A 17,445-nucleotide genomic window follows, 5' to 3' on the forward strand; every position below is an offset into this window, starting at 1 on the left:
ACCATGCAGGTTACTTAAAATAGGTACCTATACTATTGAATGTTTTTTTTACGTTAAACTATATATATATAATATACTTTTAATAATATATAGATTATAGGTATCTACTTGCAGAAATATAGCAAACCACACGAGAAAATAGATTTAATACCATGGTAGATATATTTGTAATAGTTTTACCATATAATATGTACCTATTATTTTAATTTATATCCAAAAATTAACCATAAATAGGTATTTAACAACGTCACTTTTTGGGTCTTGGTCTATTAATCAGTAATCTTCTTCCTATAATACGTCCTCAAATGCGTTTACAACGTTGTTTCTCATCAGCGTTATGATCTTTTTATAACAGTAGTTTAACCACTAAAAATAAAATCTATATTTAAATTTTAAGAGCATCCATGGTACATCGATAAATTAGCGATGTCGATTTATACCTATATTATATAATTGATTATAATATACCGTTGTTTAAGTATAGAATTTATTTTAATCTGATAATAAAAAAAAAAATTTAATTGATACATGATATATTGTCTGAAACTAACGTGGTTGCGGTGTATAATGTAACTGCGATTATAATATTATTATTATTTAATTATAATTTTATAGTTAAGGTTCTTATGCAGGCGTTTATCCTTAAGTCTCAACTGCAATGTTATAATAATAATTTTAATCTTTTTTAAAAGCAAAAGTGCAAAAACATTTTAATATTTTATACAGTGAAAGTTTGTGTTTAGATTAAAAATTAGATGTATAATATGTATAGAATTCAAATTAATTATCTGCTTATTCGATTACTTTTATAGGCCGAACTCCTTGAGGCTGCAAGTGACATATTAGCCGAACAATCGAGATCACCTAAATCCGCCGTCGACGAGACTTCGTCGCTTTTAATGGTTGAGAGCGGTAACATGGCCAAAGAAAAATGGAAGTCAGATTGTGTAAATATTCGGTCAAATGGCAGAACCGAACAGATAAAAAGAGAAAATGCCGAGCACAGACTTAGCATATTGTCCATTGTCTATAATCCAACTGCTCATCCTACTTCGTAAGTGCTATAAACTATATACAATAATATACGTTTCTTGATATAATCATATAAATACTTTATATAAGCTTTGAAAATCGTTTTAGTTATTTAGATACACTGGTAAACATGTTGAAAGGAAATGTTGGATGTGGAATTTTAGCTATGGGAGACGCATTTAAAAACGGAGGATTATTTTTATCACCAGTTTTGACGTTTATCATTGGAATCATTTGTGTTTACAATCAACACGTATTAGTAAGCAATTATTATACAATTATTTTCATTCAACGAAAGTATTTCAGTTTTTATACGCATGGTGGTATTCTATAAGCTCAGGCAGTACTCAACTACTGGCTTCTGCAGCTATAAAGTTACAAACATTGGCGACTTCGTATAATGTATTTAGTTACTTTTATCCCATTAGTATAGTTTGTAACTATTAACAAGTTACTCTTTGAATTAATTCATAATACGTATAAATTTAGGTATAATAGAAATTATTATTTAAAATCTGATACGATAATAAATAAATAATTTGTTAACATTTTCCATTTTAACTAATATTATGTCAAATTATTAATGTTTATTCAGCTTATATTATAAATAAGACCATTTCACAATGCAAAAGTTAATGGGTTATCGGGTTGATAAAATATTACACTCCTTATTTATTCGCAATCTGAGAACTTCCTGGTCTCTTTTTAGATTTCAAAGAAACAATGTATGCTAAAAAATATTTTTGAAAATGATCTTTGAATATTATTGTATCAATTGTACCTATAGTAGGTAGTATAGGTACTAGGTATTTAACCCAATTGTAAAGGACGATTTATAATTTTTAGTAACAATAGTAAAAAAAACACTTAGCACGATCTACTTGCTTAACTTTAATATAATAAATATAATACATGCGTTATAGATGTAAACAAATCATTTTTCACAAGCAAATCATTTTTCACTCATGGAAAAAAAACGGTGTTTGAGTGCGCAACTGGTAGGTACGCCAAGATCGTTATTTACGATATTTATAAATTGTTATATGCAAGTTGAGTACTGTATGAGTACGTGAAATATTATAGTATAATAATGCTCATAACACGCTTAAAAATTGAAATGATAAATAAAAACCAATTTTAAAAGGCAGATAATGTATTTACCATTAGGTTTGATAATTCATTAATTTATTCTAATATTACAATTACCAACACACGATTATTACTGTTGTATATTTATGTATATTGAGTTGTAAGCAACGACAAACATGCGGGCGTATGACCCATGATTTTTTGAAAATATTGATGTATCTCAGAATCAGAGTAGTTTTTAAGGTATTAAACTTTATGTACCAAGAGTAAATAATCCTTAATAGTATATTTAAAAAAAAAAGGTTTGCGTATTGCGTATGACAAAATGTTGATATATATTAATGTCAATTAAGTTATATGATTTTAAATTAATCTAAACTCCCATATGGGCTTATGGGCGTATCTTTTAAACCTACTATGGATAAAATAACAAACACGGATCAACTCATTCAAATTTCGATTTACCTAGGCATATAAAGATTTTCAAACAAGTTATAATAAACAATTTACAGTAAAAAAGGATGGTTCTATATTGAAAAATAAATTTTGTAGCGCCGAAGTATATATAATAAAAAGTCGAAGCATTTTATAAAACATTTTTAAAGTACCAATAGTTAAAATTCCAAAAATCGTAACTTGAATAAATGCACGATTAAAAGGATAAAAAGAAAATGAGCATGCTCGGTGAATCAGCCTGTATAGGACTAACTATATACAATTATTACATAAACATAATTATATTTTTAGGTGCAGTGTTCAAAAAGCGTTAAACAAAAACTTAAATTACAACATAATCCACAATTTGCCGAGACAGTAGAATTATCTTTTGAAACTGGACCACAGCGATTTCAAAGTTACTCAGTTTTTTTTCGGTGAGTGACTATCAGTTTTAACTTATATAATTAATCATAGTTTTAGTTAAATTATTATATAAAACACGTTGGTTAATAATTATACAATGACTACAGAGCATGTAATTACTTACTTATTTTTATACCGTGATTATTATTGTAAAATTAATATTCCTCAATAATGGATCAATTATTAAAGAATTACTTTCAACTTAAAACTGTGTTGAAATATGTTCTGATAAAGTTCTACAATTATATGTATATATCATATATATATATATATATATCATATATATATATATATATCATATATATATATATATTTAGTAGTAATATTTACTAATTGCTACAATCGTTTTGTTTTGTTGTACAGGAATAGTGTGAATAGTTTTATAGTCATAACTCAGTTGGGATTTTGTTGTGTTTATATTCTATTTGTATCAAAATCTATTCAGCAGGTAAAGTAAATGATTGTTTCTAAAATGTGTTTTTACAGTACAATATTTACATTTGATTTAAATGTGAGGATTATTCTCGTGAAAACAATCATATAAAACGCGTAAATACACGATAATTTATATTGTATAACAACTAACAACTTAATTGGATATCAAACTTTTATTACGGTTGGTTTTCAACTATAAACAAAATCTAGAAGTATATAATCAATGATAAGTTTGTGCTTCATTAGTTTATTATAACTATGAACTGTTTTTAAACCATTCAAATTAAAAATAATTGCGAAAAGTATATAAGCCTTTTGGTGTTATTGAACACCACGACATTACATTTTTAAGGAAATTAATAGCTGCTTTTTAAATTATATTAATAAAATACATATTTGTGCGGATTTATGTTCTACACAAGCTAGAATAAAATAAATTACGACATTGTATCAAATTGCTTTTATTTTTACAAAAATATAAATAATTTATTAGTACTACGATTTGTGGTAAATTTATTAATTAATAATTAATTTTAATTATGTAAGTAACACTAAAGGTACCTATACAATATTTAAAACTAAAATTGATAAATAATTAAAATATTCTTTCATATAATTGATTATGTATATATTTTATAATGTGTTATTTAGAAATCTTGATGAGTTACCTTTAAATCCATTTAAATTTAAATAATAATAAAAAAAAAGGTGGGTAAGTGGATGTTGCTCTGCTGTACAGTAGGTTACAAGTGGATCACACTGTATAATGGATAGTATTAAATTTGAATTCAATGATATAATATCACTGTATAAGAAAAACGATTCTGAGCGGAGACGGTATGTCAGTCTAGGTATAAGATATATTATATACCTACTTATCTATATGGTATTAAAAAAAAATTGACCAATAATAAGTATCTATAATAAATTCCAAATTAATTATATCACAATATCCATTAGGTACTTAGAACGCGTTATACATCAACAACAAATCTTGGTACTATCATAGATATATAATAGTATACTTTAGAAGTTTCAAGTACCCACGAATAGTATTATACAATCACAACAAAATAACTAAAATAGTTATTCCAGGTTTTTTAATATGTAATTTTGTCCAAATTTGAGCTTAAAATGACTATAAAAATAAACTGTGCTTATGTATTTTTTAGATTTTTTGGTAACAGAATTAACTACTTACGTGGAATTTTGTTTTAAATTTTCAATCCTTAGATATAAAAGTTGAACATTTTATATATTTTTAACTACGAAATAATTATTAAATTTTAAATTTGATTAATGCTGTCAAAATTTGATCTTTAAATGCTTATAAAAAAAAATTTGTGCCTATGTATTTTTAATATTTTTCAACTGCTATCGTAACAATATATCAGGAGCCTTGTATTAATTTTTACACTTTTTGGCCCAACAGATAAAACTTTATTGATATTTATAGAAAAAAAAACTAAAATAATTGAAAACTGACAATATCCGTAAACAGCTCAAAAAGAGTCAAATTACTTTCAAAATTTTATCGTTTATATAGAAAATACTAATATAAACATTCAGTGAAATTTTCGAGTATCTACAGTCATTCGTTTTTTAATTACAACAAAATAAGAAAATCGTTACTGAGAAATCGAGTGAATATCAAATGTTGTAAAAATATGAATTTCAAACGCTCATAAAAATTTAATTTGACTTGCTTGTAGACATTTTTTTTTAAAAAAAGGTAGACAAACTTATGAGAAATCTTGTACTACATTTTCAAATCTTATAGATTTAAAAAGAAAATTTTTCATGAATTTCTAACTAAAAATAATTTGCAAATTTTCGTCATTTTTACGTATTTTGTCAATATTTGAACTTTGGATGCTTATAAAAAAAAATTGTGACTATGGATTTTTAATTTTTTTGATCTGCCTTTGAAACAATATAATAGGAACCTTCTATTTTATTGATATTTATTTTTACTTTTGACCCCCCAAAGTATCAACTAGATTCACTTTCCTATCAGAAAAGGTACTGTTAAAGAAAATCCAAGCACTTTTACTGTTCTAAAAGGTGATGACAGACTCAAAAAAAAATTAAAAAATTAAAAAAAACACACATCATTGTAAAATCAATTCATTCATCGTTTCACTCAGAATCTAAAAGATATTGTAAATTATTTATTTCTACCTATATAAATTCTTTTAAGGAAATATAAAGTTAAATGCTGTAGCAAGATAATAAAAATAATATTTGTCATGATAATTGATTTAATTTAATAATTTTACTGTACGAAATTGTGAGATATCAAGAAGATGTCTCCCTGAATTTTTATTTTAAATTTATTAATATATTTATTTTATAATTGTTCAACTTTTTTTTTTCTTTACTTAAGGCGCCGGTGCCAATGCCATTTTTTCCTTAAAAATACACTCTGCGGGAATAACGATACCGCCTTGTAGAATCAACCAAATTTTATATTTTTTTTTTTAATTTCTAGAGAGAAATATTCTACAGCCCGCATCGATCTCTGTTTTTCAATATTTTATTCTCAAAATGTATAATATGGCCAAAAATATACAAGATGAAAAGCATTTTTTTTACACATTTTTCAATAGGTACAATTATTTAAAATAAAATACAAAATCAAAGATCGATGCGAGCTGTAGGAAGTCTTCTACTTTCAGATAAAAAAATAGTCATAAAAATCCGACAATTCTACAAAGCTTGAGAGTTATTCCCGTAAAGTAATTTTTTTCAATATAATACACCCTATCAACCCTCCCCCCCTTAATAGGCTTAGGGCAGTAGATTAGTGTTTCGTCTTATAATTGAAGTGGCAACTAAAATATAAAATTTAAGAATTAAATTTTATAGAATTGTGGAGAATTTGAAAACTAGCACCGAGACCCTTAACTATAATTGATTAATAGGTTACCATAGGTAATATTGAAGGTATACCTTGAGTATGCCTGGAATATAAATTATTAATACATCGACAGTAGTTAAAAAAATAATAAACGTAACCTACTTACTTACTTTAATATGCGTTTTTAGATGTTGAGCTGGTATAACATACAATTAGACGTACACGTCAGTATATTAATATCGATGGTGCCTATAATGATTTCATCGCTCATCAGAAGTTTAAAATTCATTGCCCGGTTGTCTGCAATAGCAAATGTGTGTATGCTTGTGGGCCTGGTTGTAATTTTGTACTATTGTACCGTTGATTTACCGCCATTGTCTTCAAGATCTGCCATTGCTCATTGGACGACAATACCTCTATATTTCGGCACCAGTATCTTTTCATTCGAAGGAATTAGTTTGGTAAATTTTATCGAAATACAATTTGATAGTAAATTTTATGTATTTATTTTTTTTTTTTATCCATATTTTACGTTTATACTTCAGGTCTTACCATTAGAGCAGGAAATGAAAAAGCCAAAACAGTTCTCTACTGCGTTCGGAGTGCTAAACGTAGGCATGGTTATCGTTACGAGTCTCATAGTTCTTACCGGTTTTATGGGGTATTGGAGATTCGGAGACGCAGTGCGAGGCAGCCTCACTTTAAACTTGCCAGAAGAATTTTTGTAAGTATTTTACACGATTTTATTATATTTATAACACACGCATATTATAAGCCTAACACTTTGTATTTCACAGGTTGTCTAAAGTTGTCATTTCGAGTATGATGTTCGGTATCATATGCACATATACATTGCAGTTCTACGTACCAGTGGAAATCTTATGGCCGAAAGTCGAGCAAAGATTCGGACCTTTCAGATCACCTTTACTGTGGGATACGGGTTTACGTGTAGTACTGGTGCTCATTACATGTCAGTACCTAAATACTAATGATTATTATTTATTTACATTTTCAAACGGGGCTTGTGGTCTATCTCAATACTTCAATATCATACACGATACTCGCGACATCTTGGCATCGCCATTGGCGTGAATGAGAATCATTCATAGCTTACGTGTCAGATTATAATACGAAAAGTCTAATTCGCGTGTTCCAACTCGTTTGTTTGATTTTTCATTCACGTCTTGGGTTTATTCGGATTTTATGTGTCAATATATTATTATTATTTCTAATCTCACGTTGAAATATTCTGTCTAGTATAGGTAGGTGGTACTAGGTAGATAGCTACTTGTTGATTGTGAGTACTCGACAGAGCACGTGTACGTGGTGACTTATTGTATTCTAATTATTTCTATAACATCATAATGATCATATACAGTTATATGTTATATATACACATGGGCAATACTTGAAGTATGCAGGATACATTTTAGTGTTTGCTGACAGTATCTCTTACATTCTTAGAGGAAAAAACAAGTATTACTTGATATTTTAAGTGCGTTAAACCTTAACATAACAATTGTTGGTGTAAGACGACAAAGTTTTAATTTCATTATTCTGTTCGTAATTAGGTGGGGTGTAGGAAAATGGAGAAAATCTGTAGTGTGGATTTAATACAGTTCCCAAAAATATTTGAAGAAAAAATAATACATACTATTGTATGTGTAATTTTAATCTACATCAACAGCTATCTGGTTATAGTTATCTACATTTTATATAGATCGCATCAGTTGTTATTAGGGTCTGGCGGTATTTTAAATTTTGATACCGGTATTAACGGTATAACCAGTAATACGGTATTTTGAATAACTCTCTAGACATGGTATTTTTTGTAACTATGGTTACCTATAGGTACTATGATATGGTATTTTCGGCCAATCTAGAATAGTTTTTCCAAACTCTGAAAAATTAAATAGGTACCTATACTCATTTATATTAATGAATGGATCACTTGTTCTAAATCGTCCTCCTCGTTATGAGGACACCATAAATACCACCAGTCCTAATTTATAGGTATGAATATTGGAGCAATTAAATTCTAAATAGATAAAATTATTTTTAATACAGGGTTTTAAAATTGTGCAATAATAAAATTGTTAGTCGTGTTTTTTGAGTATTTTAGTTATATTAATTGTAAATTGTAAAATAACTCTGTTGTAATGAATGTACACAAGGCGTTATTTATATGACGTCTATATTCATTATTTGAAAAGTTTTGAACATATCATAGCACAACATTTAATAAATTGATATTATTGCAAAACAATATTTTTGAAAAAAATTATTTCTATTACGATGTTTTATCATTTTTTTTATGTTTTTACCTTTTTAATGACAAAATACATTTTTATTTCAAATTTCGAAGTAGAATATTTTTTTTTGATATTTCGATACATAAAAATAGAATTTTAAACAAGTATAGTTAATTATACTATTATATAGTCATGACTATATAAAGACTATGATGACTGAGTTTAGGAGCACTCGTGTCTTAAGACCCGAATTACCTAATTTCGTATAGGTACACGATATAATTTGAATAACACGTGTTCGTGACCTTGCGTGTTTCAGTCATCGCAGCTGACGTGATACCACACCTGAGCTTGTTCATATCGATGATGGGTGCCGTGGCCAGCACGTTTTTGGCGCTAATATTCCCGCCACTGTGCCACATGGCCGTTACCAGTGCCGACGACGGCGGCAACGGCTACGGCTTGTTCAACTGGCGATTGGCGATGAACTGCGTCACGCTGGTATTGGGCGCGCTCGGATTCGTTACCGGTACGTACGCGAGTGTCTACGAGATATTTGGCGCGTTCCAGAAGGTGGCGATCACCGCCGCCGTCACCAACACCACCGGCAACAACTACACCGCACCGGGAGTGCACTGACCGTCCACCCACGCATCATCATCGGCGGCGTCGTGCGACACGTCATCGTCGTTATCGCGCAGACTGCGTTGCCACTTGCCGCCGATATTATCGCGCTCGCCCACTCGCGTATATAACCCACCCACTCGTCCATACGAACGCTATACCTCGTGCGGAAGCTCAAATATTATAATATAATATGTTTAAGCTTCGTATTAAACCGCACGCGGGTATAATAATAATATCATACAAGTTAGTGTATTATAGTTATGATTGTACGAGACGTGGATATTTTAATAATATATTTTATTATATTATTACAACTTATAATTTTATAATTATTTATATCTTACACTGTACCAAATATTGAAATCCATAGTTGGCTTTTCTAAACGAAATCCTATTGGACATGTTTCGTAAAAAACAATTTATCAAACGAACGTTTTAATACAAGATCAAGACATAGAAAAAACATTGTTTATAGGGTAATTAAAATACTATGTATAATAAAAAAATATACATTATGTGTATCAATATTTCATTATATAAAGCCATAATATAGGAGCCAATTCATGGATATCACTAACCGAATTTGTAAGAGGACTTTTACAATATTATTTACAATTTACAAACACAGTTTACAAATTTACACAGTCACACTATGTAATTATATAGAATATACGGGTAACAGTTGTATACGAAGTATTATATATAGCTCTACGTGTTGTTCACTTTAATAATATTGTTAAACTTGATTTTTTTCTCTTTTTTTACGCTGTTTTCTACAAATTGTTTTTAAGTTAACACTATATTTTGTAATTATATACTCACGATTTGATATAGCAACACAAACTATTTTAAGTAAATAACTGTAATGCATATTACTATTAGGTATATAATATTATTATACCCACTCGAATCCAATGTTTACTTTATATCTAAAAAACAATTAGTCATTGCTCATATTATAATATATATATATATATATATATATATATACTTATAAATATTTTTATTTTTATTTTAAACTGTATTACATATTTTATTTTATTGAATAGGTTTAACACTAAGAACATTAATTAGCTTTAACATTATAATTTAGAAATGACTTTGCAGTTTGCATGACGTGTTATAACACTTACCTATATTTTAGACTAAGTTGATTTATATTACTCTTTTATATTATTTAGAATTTATATTATCATGTTATTATTTATGATTTACTGAAAAAAAAAATTAAATGAATCTGTATTTTCCTTATAATATCACGAGTTTTAAATGTGTATTTTAGATTCTGACTGGAGCGAGGAAGCTAATGGTTTTACAATAATGTTATTATTTATGTATTTATTTTTTTTATCCTGTAAACAACATTTCTATCAGAAAGAGTGCTTCGATTTCAGCATAATATAGCATCTTATCTTTTAGCAAATTGGATCAAGATTTTTCGATTTTCTTGATAGTTTTTTAATGCAATGGGAAAAACCACCAAAATACCCTATTGCTATTTTTTTTCTAGCGCTTTGTTTATCACCATAAAAACTATTTTAAAATAACCGCTAAAATAATGAAAATGTATGAATTTAGATTTATATTTATTTTTGTTTATTCAATTTACTATTAAACACAAACATAATTTATGAATCTAATTTCAAATTATATAATATTATTTATTAAACAAATTAATTTCTATGGTATATAAATACATATATTGCTAGATACATATAATTATTAATTGTTACACTGATCCTCCGCTTTTTATCGAATGCAGTCATTGCATTCAAATCGAATACTGTAATAATTATTATAATAATATACTATCCTGTCTGAGGACAGAAGGGATGATGGACAAACTTCCAACACCGCTGACATAGTGACATACTCCACCCCGCTGCACTTATTTGCTTTTTTTTTTGTTTTTAAAGGTACATGATATTTTATATAAGTCAACCTTTGGTACAAGTACACAACCAATTATGAATGTTATATTGTCTAATCAAATTTAACTTAATAATGTTAAAATTAAGATTACTAAAATAGTTTTTACATTCATTTTTTCATGTTGAAAACACCAAGTGATAAAAAGTACCCCTAAAATAAATAGCAAGCAGCAGCTATATAAAATGTGGTATACGAATAAACCAAAAATATGAACACCTATTAGCAAGTACATATTTTTCGAATACTCCCCCCCCCCAAATACAAGTGAATACGAGTTTGGTCCCTGACACTAATTTAAAAAACCAGTTTTTAACAAAATTTATTTTGTTTTGAAGAGTTATGGACATGAATATTCATATTTGCATTTATTAGATATTACAAAATATATTGGCTCTTCAATGCCACTTACAGGTTTTGAAATTTTTGACTTTTTTTATATAGTCACAATTTTTTTTATAAGTATTTAAAGTTAAAATTTTTTCGAATTTCATCATAACCCCAAAATGTGCAAATTGATTTGTATTTAAAAATCTCAAAAATGTTTATTTTTATAGCCAAGACTTATAATTTTAATAAAAGGTTTTTCATAATAATATGTATTCTTATTTATTTCTGAAATTTAAAAATCTCAAAAATACGAATGCACAATTTTTTTTATAGGCATTTCAAATAACAAATTTGACAAAATGAAAATAAGCTCTAAAATGTAAAAACACAATACATAAAAAATCCAGGCATAAAAAGTAAAATTATGTACTTATATATAACAATAAAATTTTCCAAGACATGTGCATAAGCATAATGCAAAATTCTTCAACACACACAATAACATTTTTTCTGCGCATTCCTTCAAAAATCAGGATTCTAATTCTTTCCGGTATTATGGAGTGTTTAAGTCTTGGAGGAGGTTAAAATAAATGTCATCTAATTATTATATGTCATTATAGTTTTTGTTGCCAGTATATGCAGTAGGTAGTATTCTAATTAGAGAAATATAAGTAACATAAGATTTTTCTGAACATTTACATTTAATTATTTTAATTATTAGAAACCAACTCCGAACATATTATAATGTACCGACGTCATAATTTGATTATGTGGCTCATCTAGTCATCTCATTAATTCGACTATTTTAAAACGCATCAAAGGTATAAGCACTGTATGAGCTACACTGCAATATATGTGATATGTATTGTAAATTATATACTTGTATAGGCATTAAGCACCATAATACATAAACATATTTACATTTTTATATACCTAGGTATATTATCGCGAATTACAAAGTTCTATTCAACTTGACGTATAATTTGAATTTGATAATGCATACCATATTATAACCGTTTCTGAGGGTCTCAGTTGAAGATAAATAATTTGCATTAAAATTAGCTACATATAATTTAGAAAAACGCTGTTCATATTATTACAAGTAGATAATTATAAAATTACTCACCTGAATAATAATCGGACATTTGTAGCATGTGATTGTCTGTAATAAGTGATGCGATTTAATGGTGATGGAAATAAGTCCGCATCTGTCGAGTCACGTGTATTATATATTAATCAAATTTTTCGACCACGTGCTCAAAATGTGTCGATCAAAGGTATACAACTATCAGCAAATTGGAAAAAAAAATATTAATTTTTTTTTTCTTTTGCCAAATTACACTGCAAATATTCATACACGTTCAAAGTTGAATAATTAGTTGAAATATCAATAGCTTAAATTAAATAATTGCAATCTTAATCTTTTTTTTTAACTCTTCGTATCACACATCCACACTCGTTGTGTAATAATATATATACCTACGACTGTATTTTTTACTATTAATAATACTTTTATTATTAATAGTGTAGGTACATAGTGCTATGAACTATTATTTTTATAATTATTTATTATTTTATAACCTTCATGGTCATATTGTTATGGAGTGACTGAAATTATTTTAACCCTAATATCTGATTGTTGAATAATAAATTACCTAATCTTTTAATGCCTTTTTTTTTTTGTTAAAATCCGGTGTTACAATAATAAACAATAAGGAACTGATTATAGTATTGGTAGGTTTATTGTAGGTATATTATGAATATGAGATAAACTATAACTAAAAATAGAGCTAACAATTTAATTGTTCAATAGATTTCTATTATTATTTCGTACATTGTGTACCTAGTGGATAATACTATTACTCACCGAACTAGCTGAATTTCGGATTCGTCGAAACGTTATACCATATTAAAAATATACCTAATATAGAAATGAAATTCGATCAAATCAACGGACCACTTTATCTCAAGTGGATGGCAATGTGTGTGACTCTAAAAGATAGAAATTAGAAACATATCCATAAGTCCGTAACCCGACTGGATGTTGGAAATACCAATGAATATCTCTCTTAAGTTAGGAATATATAAATATCAATAAAATGTTATTCTTTGGGTAAAAAAGCTTGAAAATGTAATACAAGATTCTCTATAAGTTTGTCTATCCGAAAGTCAAATTACATTTTTATGAGTGTTCGAAGTTCAAATTTTTAAAATACTGGATATTCGCACTCGATTTCTCATGTAGCGATTTTCTTATTTTGTTGTAATTCTAAAACAAATAACTCTAGATTTTACACTGCATTATTATTATTTTATTCAATGCCTTTACTTGATAACATATTCAAAATATTTTGACTCGTTTTGAGTTTTATAAGGAAATTTTCAATTTTTTTAGTTTTTTTTTTCCATAAATGTGAATAAAATTGTATTTGATGGGTCAAAAAGCTTGAAAATTTAATACAAAGCTCTTGATATATTGTTAATTATAGCAGTTGAAAAATATTAAAAATACATTGGCACAATTTTTTTTTCATAATCATTTAAAGTTCGATTTTTGACAACCTTTATTAAATTGGAAATTTAGAAATTATTTAGAGGTTAAATATTTATAAAATATTCAACTTTTATAGCCAAAGATTAAAAATGTAAAACAAGGTTCTACGTAAATAGGTAAATAAATTACTTTATTCACAATAATATTTCAAGTACCTACAGTTATTTGTTTTTTAATTACAACAAAATAAGAAAACCACTACCTACATGAGAAATTGAGAAATCGAGTGAATGTTGCAGTGTACAAATTTGAACTTCAAACGCTCATAAAAATTTAATTTGACTTCCTTGTAGACATTTTTTGTTTTTGATAAAGGTAGACAAACTTATAAGGAATCTTTTACTACATTTTCAAATTATAGAACTAAAAAGAACATTTTTTTATGAATTTCTAACTCAAAATAATTTGTAAATTTTCGTGATTTTTACGTCAAGATTTGAACTTTAAATACCTGAAAAAAATATTACTATATTTTATGTTAAGATTATGATTATGATTATGGATTTTTAATATTTTTCAACTGTTATTATAAAAATGTAAGTATTAGGAACCTTGTATTAAATTTTTAGGTTTTTTACCCAACAAATAAAATTTTGATATTACTATTAGGTAACCTTGCTGATGTGATTTGTAAACCTACTCTTTAACCGCCATCGTTTCTTGACATTGATTATTGTTTATACTTTGTTTTCGAATTAAAGCTCCCACAACAATTTGCTGGCCCCAAAAAAGTACTGCCCGGGGCAACTGCCACACCCCCTAAATACGCCACTGCCCTCGTATACCTATTATAGGTAACCTATAATATACATTATTCCCTATCGACACTGTTGTCCTGAAAGATCGGAGCTCCTAGAGAATCTAGAATTCGAGTGATCAGTATAATAACTCGTATAAATTATATATATATATATAATAATAATAAACCTTGAAGCATTTTACGTTACATAATTTATTCAAATGCGTTATCTCAGTGAATAGCGATTGTGTTTAGATTTTAATTTTTATCGTGACGTTCGAGCTGATTATGTCCAAATCACGAGGCAAGTATTATATACAAATGCGTATATATTATTGTGTATCAGTGTAATGTGTATAATACGATAAAAAGAGGATAATAATTTAAAAAAAAAAAAAAAACTATTATAGAATTAGGTATGTATAGGTACCTAGTGTTAAAATATCGGAAATGTTTACGTAGGTAATAATTTATTGTTGAGCTACCTATGCAAATAAATAAAATACAAAACAATAGGTATAGGTAGGTAGTTTATCTGAATACAGCTGTATTTTAAAAATAGTAAATGACCAAATATCGCATTAAATTATATTGTAATAAACATTTTATTTAGTACCTTTTTATAGTTGTACATATATTATTTCATCTCAAAAGTAATTATTGATTATAATAAACCTAGTGCAAACTTATCTACAATTTTTCAGACACCTGATAAACGTTTGACGATGTGTAAATCGGATTTACCTTATCTCGCCACTCGCGATTTTTGATTTGATTTCTACGAGTGAAAAACGATGGTACATTCATCATCTTTCGGTTGGACTTGATTTTGAAAATGTTTGTTATGTATAGCCTTTCGATTTCGCGATTTTCTGCCACGGAGTTCTGCCTCATTCGTATTACGCGTTTCAATTAATGCGTATCATACTCTAATTATTGTATGATTTTTAACTCGAATAATTTACTATTATTATTATTATGGGATGGGGGTATACCATCGTGGTGTGTGTTTTTTTTTGCAAAATTATGCACGTTATTGTTTTATTTTAGATATAATACAATTATTTAATCAGCGTAGCTGATGGCTGAAATCATTACTATACAAGCTTCCGGAATAACATCGCTGTGTTATGGTATTTTTACAACACGCGTAATGGTGGTAATAAGTAAGCAAACTTCAAAATGCTATAACTTCGAAACTAAGTCCGACCAACGAATGTCCCAATGTCTTAACTCGTTAAAATACGAAAGTTAAAAAAAAATCAAAATGTATGTGTGGTGCGATAGAGTACATAATATTTTGTTCCTCTCTGCTAGGTATTTTTATATTAGTTTTATGATGTGCATTTTTCATTTGTGTCAGATGAAATTTTTTCGAAGCAGATTATTCTCAATTTTACTCCATTATACTCAACTACGTTGAGGCCAATTCGAAGGTGTTTTCTGATATAAAATTTAATCTCGTATTTGGTAAATAGGAAGTGGGTTAACATAATATTTGAAAATCTTATAAATTACATATATCCTCAACGGCTGTACGCTCAACAGTTGGGAAAAATAGCGGGAAAAGGTTAACATTTACGGAACAACAGTTTCCGATATAATCGTTTTTTGTTTTTACTTTTTGTAATTCAGAAAGGAACTGTAGAGACTTCAAATGTTCACTATTTATTTACGTAGATATTTACACAATACCAATATGTTCAATTTACGTTAAAGTAATAATTTTTGTATTTTCATTGTTGTAATTTATAAAGAAATAACCACAGAGACAGGTAATTGTTACCAAATATTTATATCCGAATTTTCTAGTCATATGATTTAATTTCTTTTTTTTTTTATTAGATAATAATAGGATATTTAGGTACACTCTGTAATATTTATATTCAAAATAATAATTTTAAAAATATTTTAATTCCTTTTGATTTATTCGTAATTTCGTAGATTTTTTTTACAATTTGTTTATTTATTTAATTCATACGGATTAATTCATAAAAACTTAATTCTAATAAAAAAATTATTATATTTATACATTATTATTTATAAAACTAAATTCACAGAAATAGGTAAAGGTAACTCAAATACCTACTAGACATTTTAATAATTCAGTTAATGGGTGAATTATTTAAACATTAGGTTGATTGATATTAAAGACAACTAAAATAATAATTCAACACATTTATCAATTTACATAAAAATTACCCTAATATTATTCATGGACAATAATTCAGGACTATCCATCAAAATATTTAGCAATTTGAACAAAAAAGTAAGCTTATTTTTTTCTTCTCACTTCTAATGTTTTCAAGTTTAAAAAATCAAGTCATGGTGTATAAGATGAATGAGGTTCTCTGTGTAATTTACAGTTAATGGATATAAATTGTAGACGTTTATTTTGAATTACTTTGATTACTTAAATTAAACCTAATTATTGACGAAGAGACCGAAGAGTGAAATCATATTCCAAACAGGACCCCGTGAGGCGTAAGCAGTAAACGCGAATTTTAAAGTGGAAGCATTAAGTTTAGTTAAGTCGTTATACAATGGCGTTTTATATAAACCAATGCTTAGTTTATTATATGCTATTTATCTTGATAATCTCTTTGTTTTTAAGTCATAAAGCTTGAATATGTAATAAAGTTCCCTAATTTCCCCTCAAAATATCGAAAATACAAACGTAATATGCACAATTTTTTTTTATGGGTTTGAAAAACTTGTTTGGAGTCCAAATTCGTGA

The 17,445-nt window shown here is 27.5% G+C and overlaps 1 protein-coding gene across 5 annotated transcripts in view; it reads left to right on the plus strand.

The window, feature by feature from the left end:
* The window catches only part of Sdi-1 (amino acid transporter), a 43,381-nt gene extending 32,971 nt beyond the window's left edge, over positions 1-10,410 (plus strand). For 4 of the 5 annotated variants that reach the window (XM_029486003.1, XM_008191847.3, XM_008191846.3 and 1 more), the window contains exons 2-9: positions 813-1,054; positions 1,141-1,291; positions 2,869-2,993; positions 3,346-3,430; positions 6,466-6,738; positions 6,823-7,001; positions 7,075-7,247; positions 8,849-10,410. In XM_029486003.1, the coding sequence (XP_029341863.1) occupies positions 900-1,054; positions 1,141-1,291; positions 2,869-2,993; positions 3,346-3,430; positions 6,466-6,738; positions 6,823-7,001; positions 7,075-7,247; positions 8,849-9,168 (1,461 nt within the window). In that variant the 5' untranslated portion in view covers positions 813-899 and the 3' untranslated portion in view covers positions 9,169-10,410. 5 annotated transcript variants of the gene reach the window in all.
* Positions 10,411-17,445: the final 7,035 nt, after the last annotated feature.

Source organism: Acyrthosiphon pisum, chromosome A1, assembly GCF_005508785.2.
Source record: "Acyrthosiphon pisum isolate AL4f chromosome A1, pea_aphid_22Mar2018_4r6ur, whole genome shotgun sequence".
Taxonomy (NCBI): Eukaryota; Metazoa; Arthropoda; class Insecta; order Hemiptera; family Aphididae; genus Acyrthosiphon; species Acyrthosiphon pisum.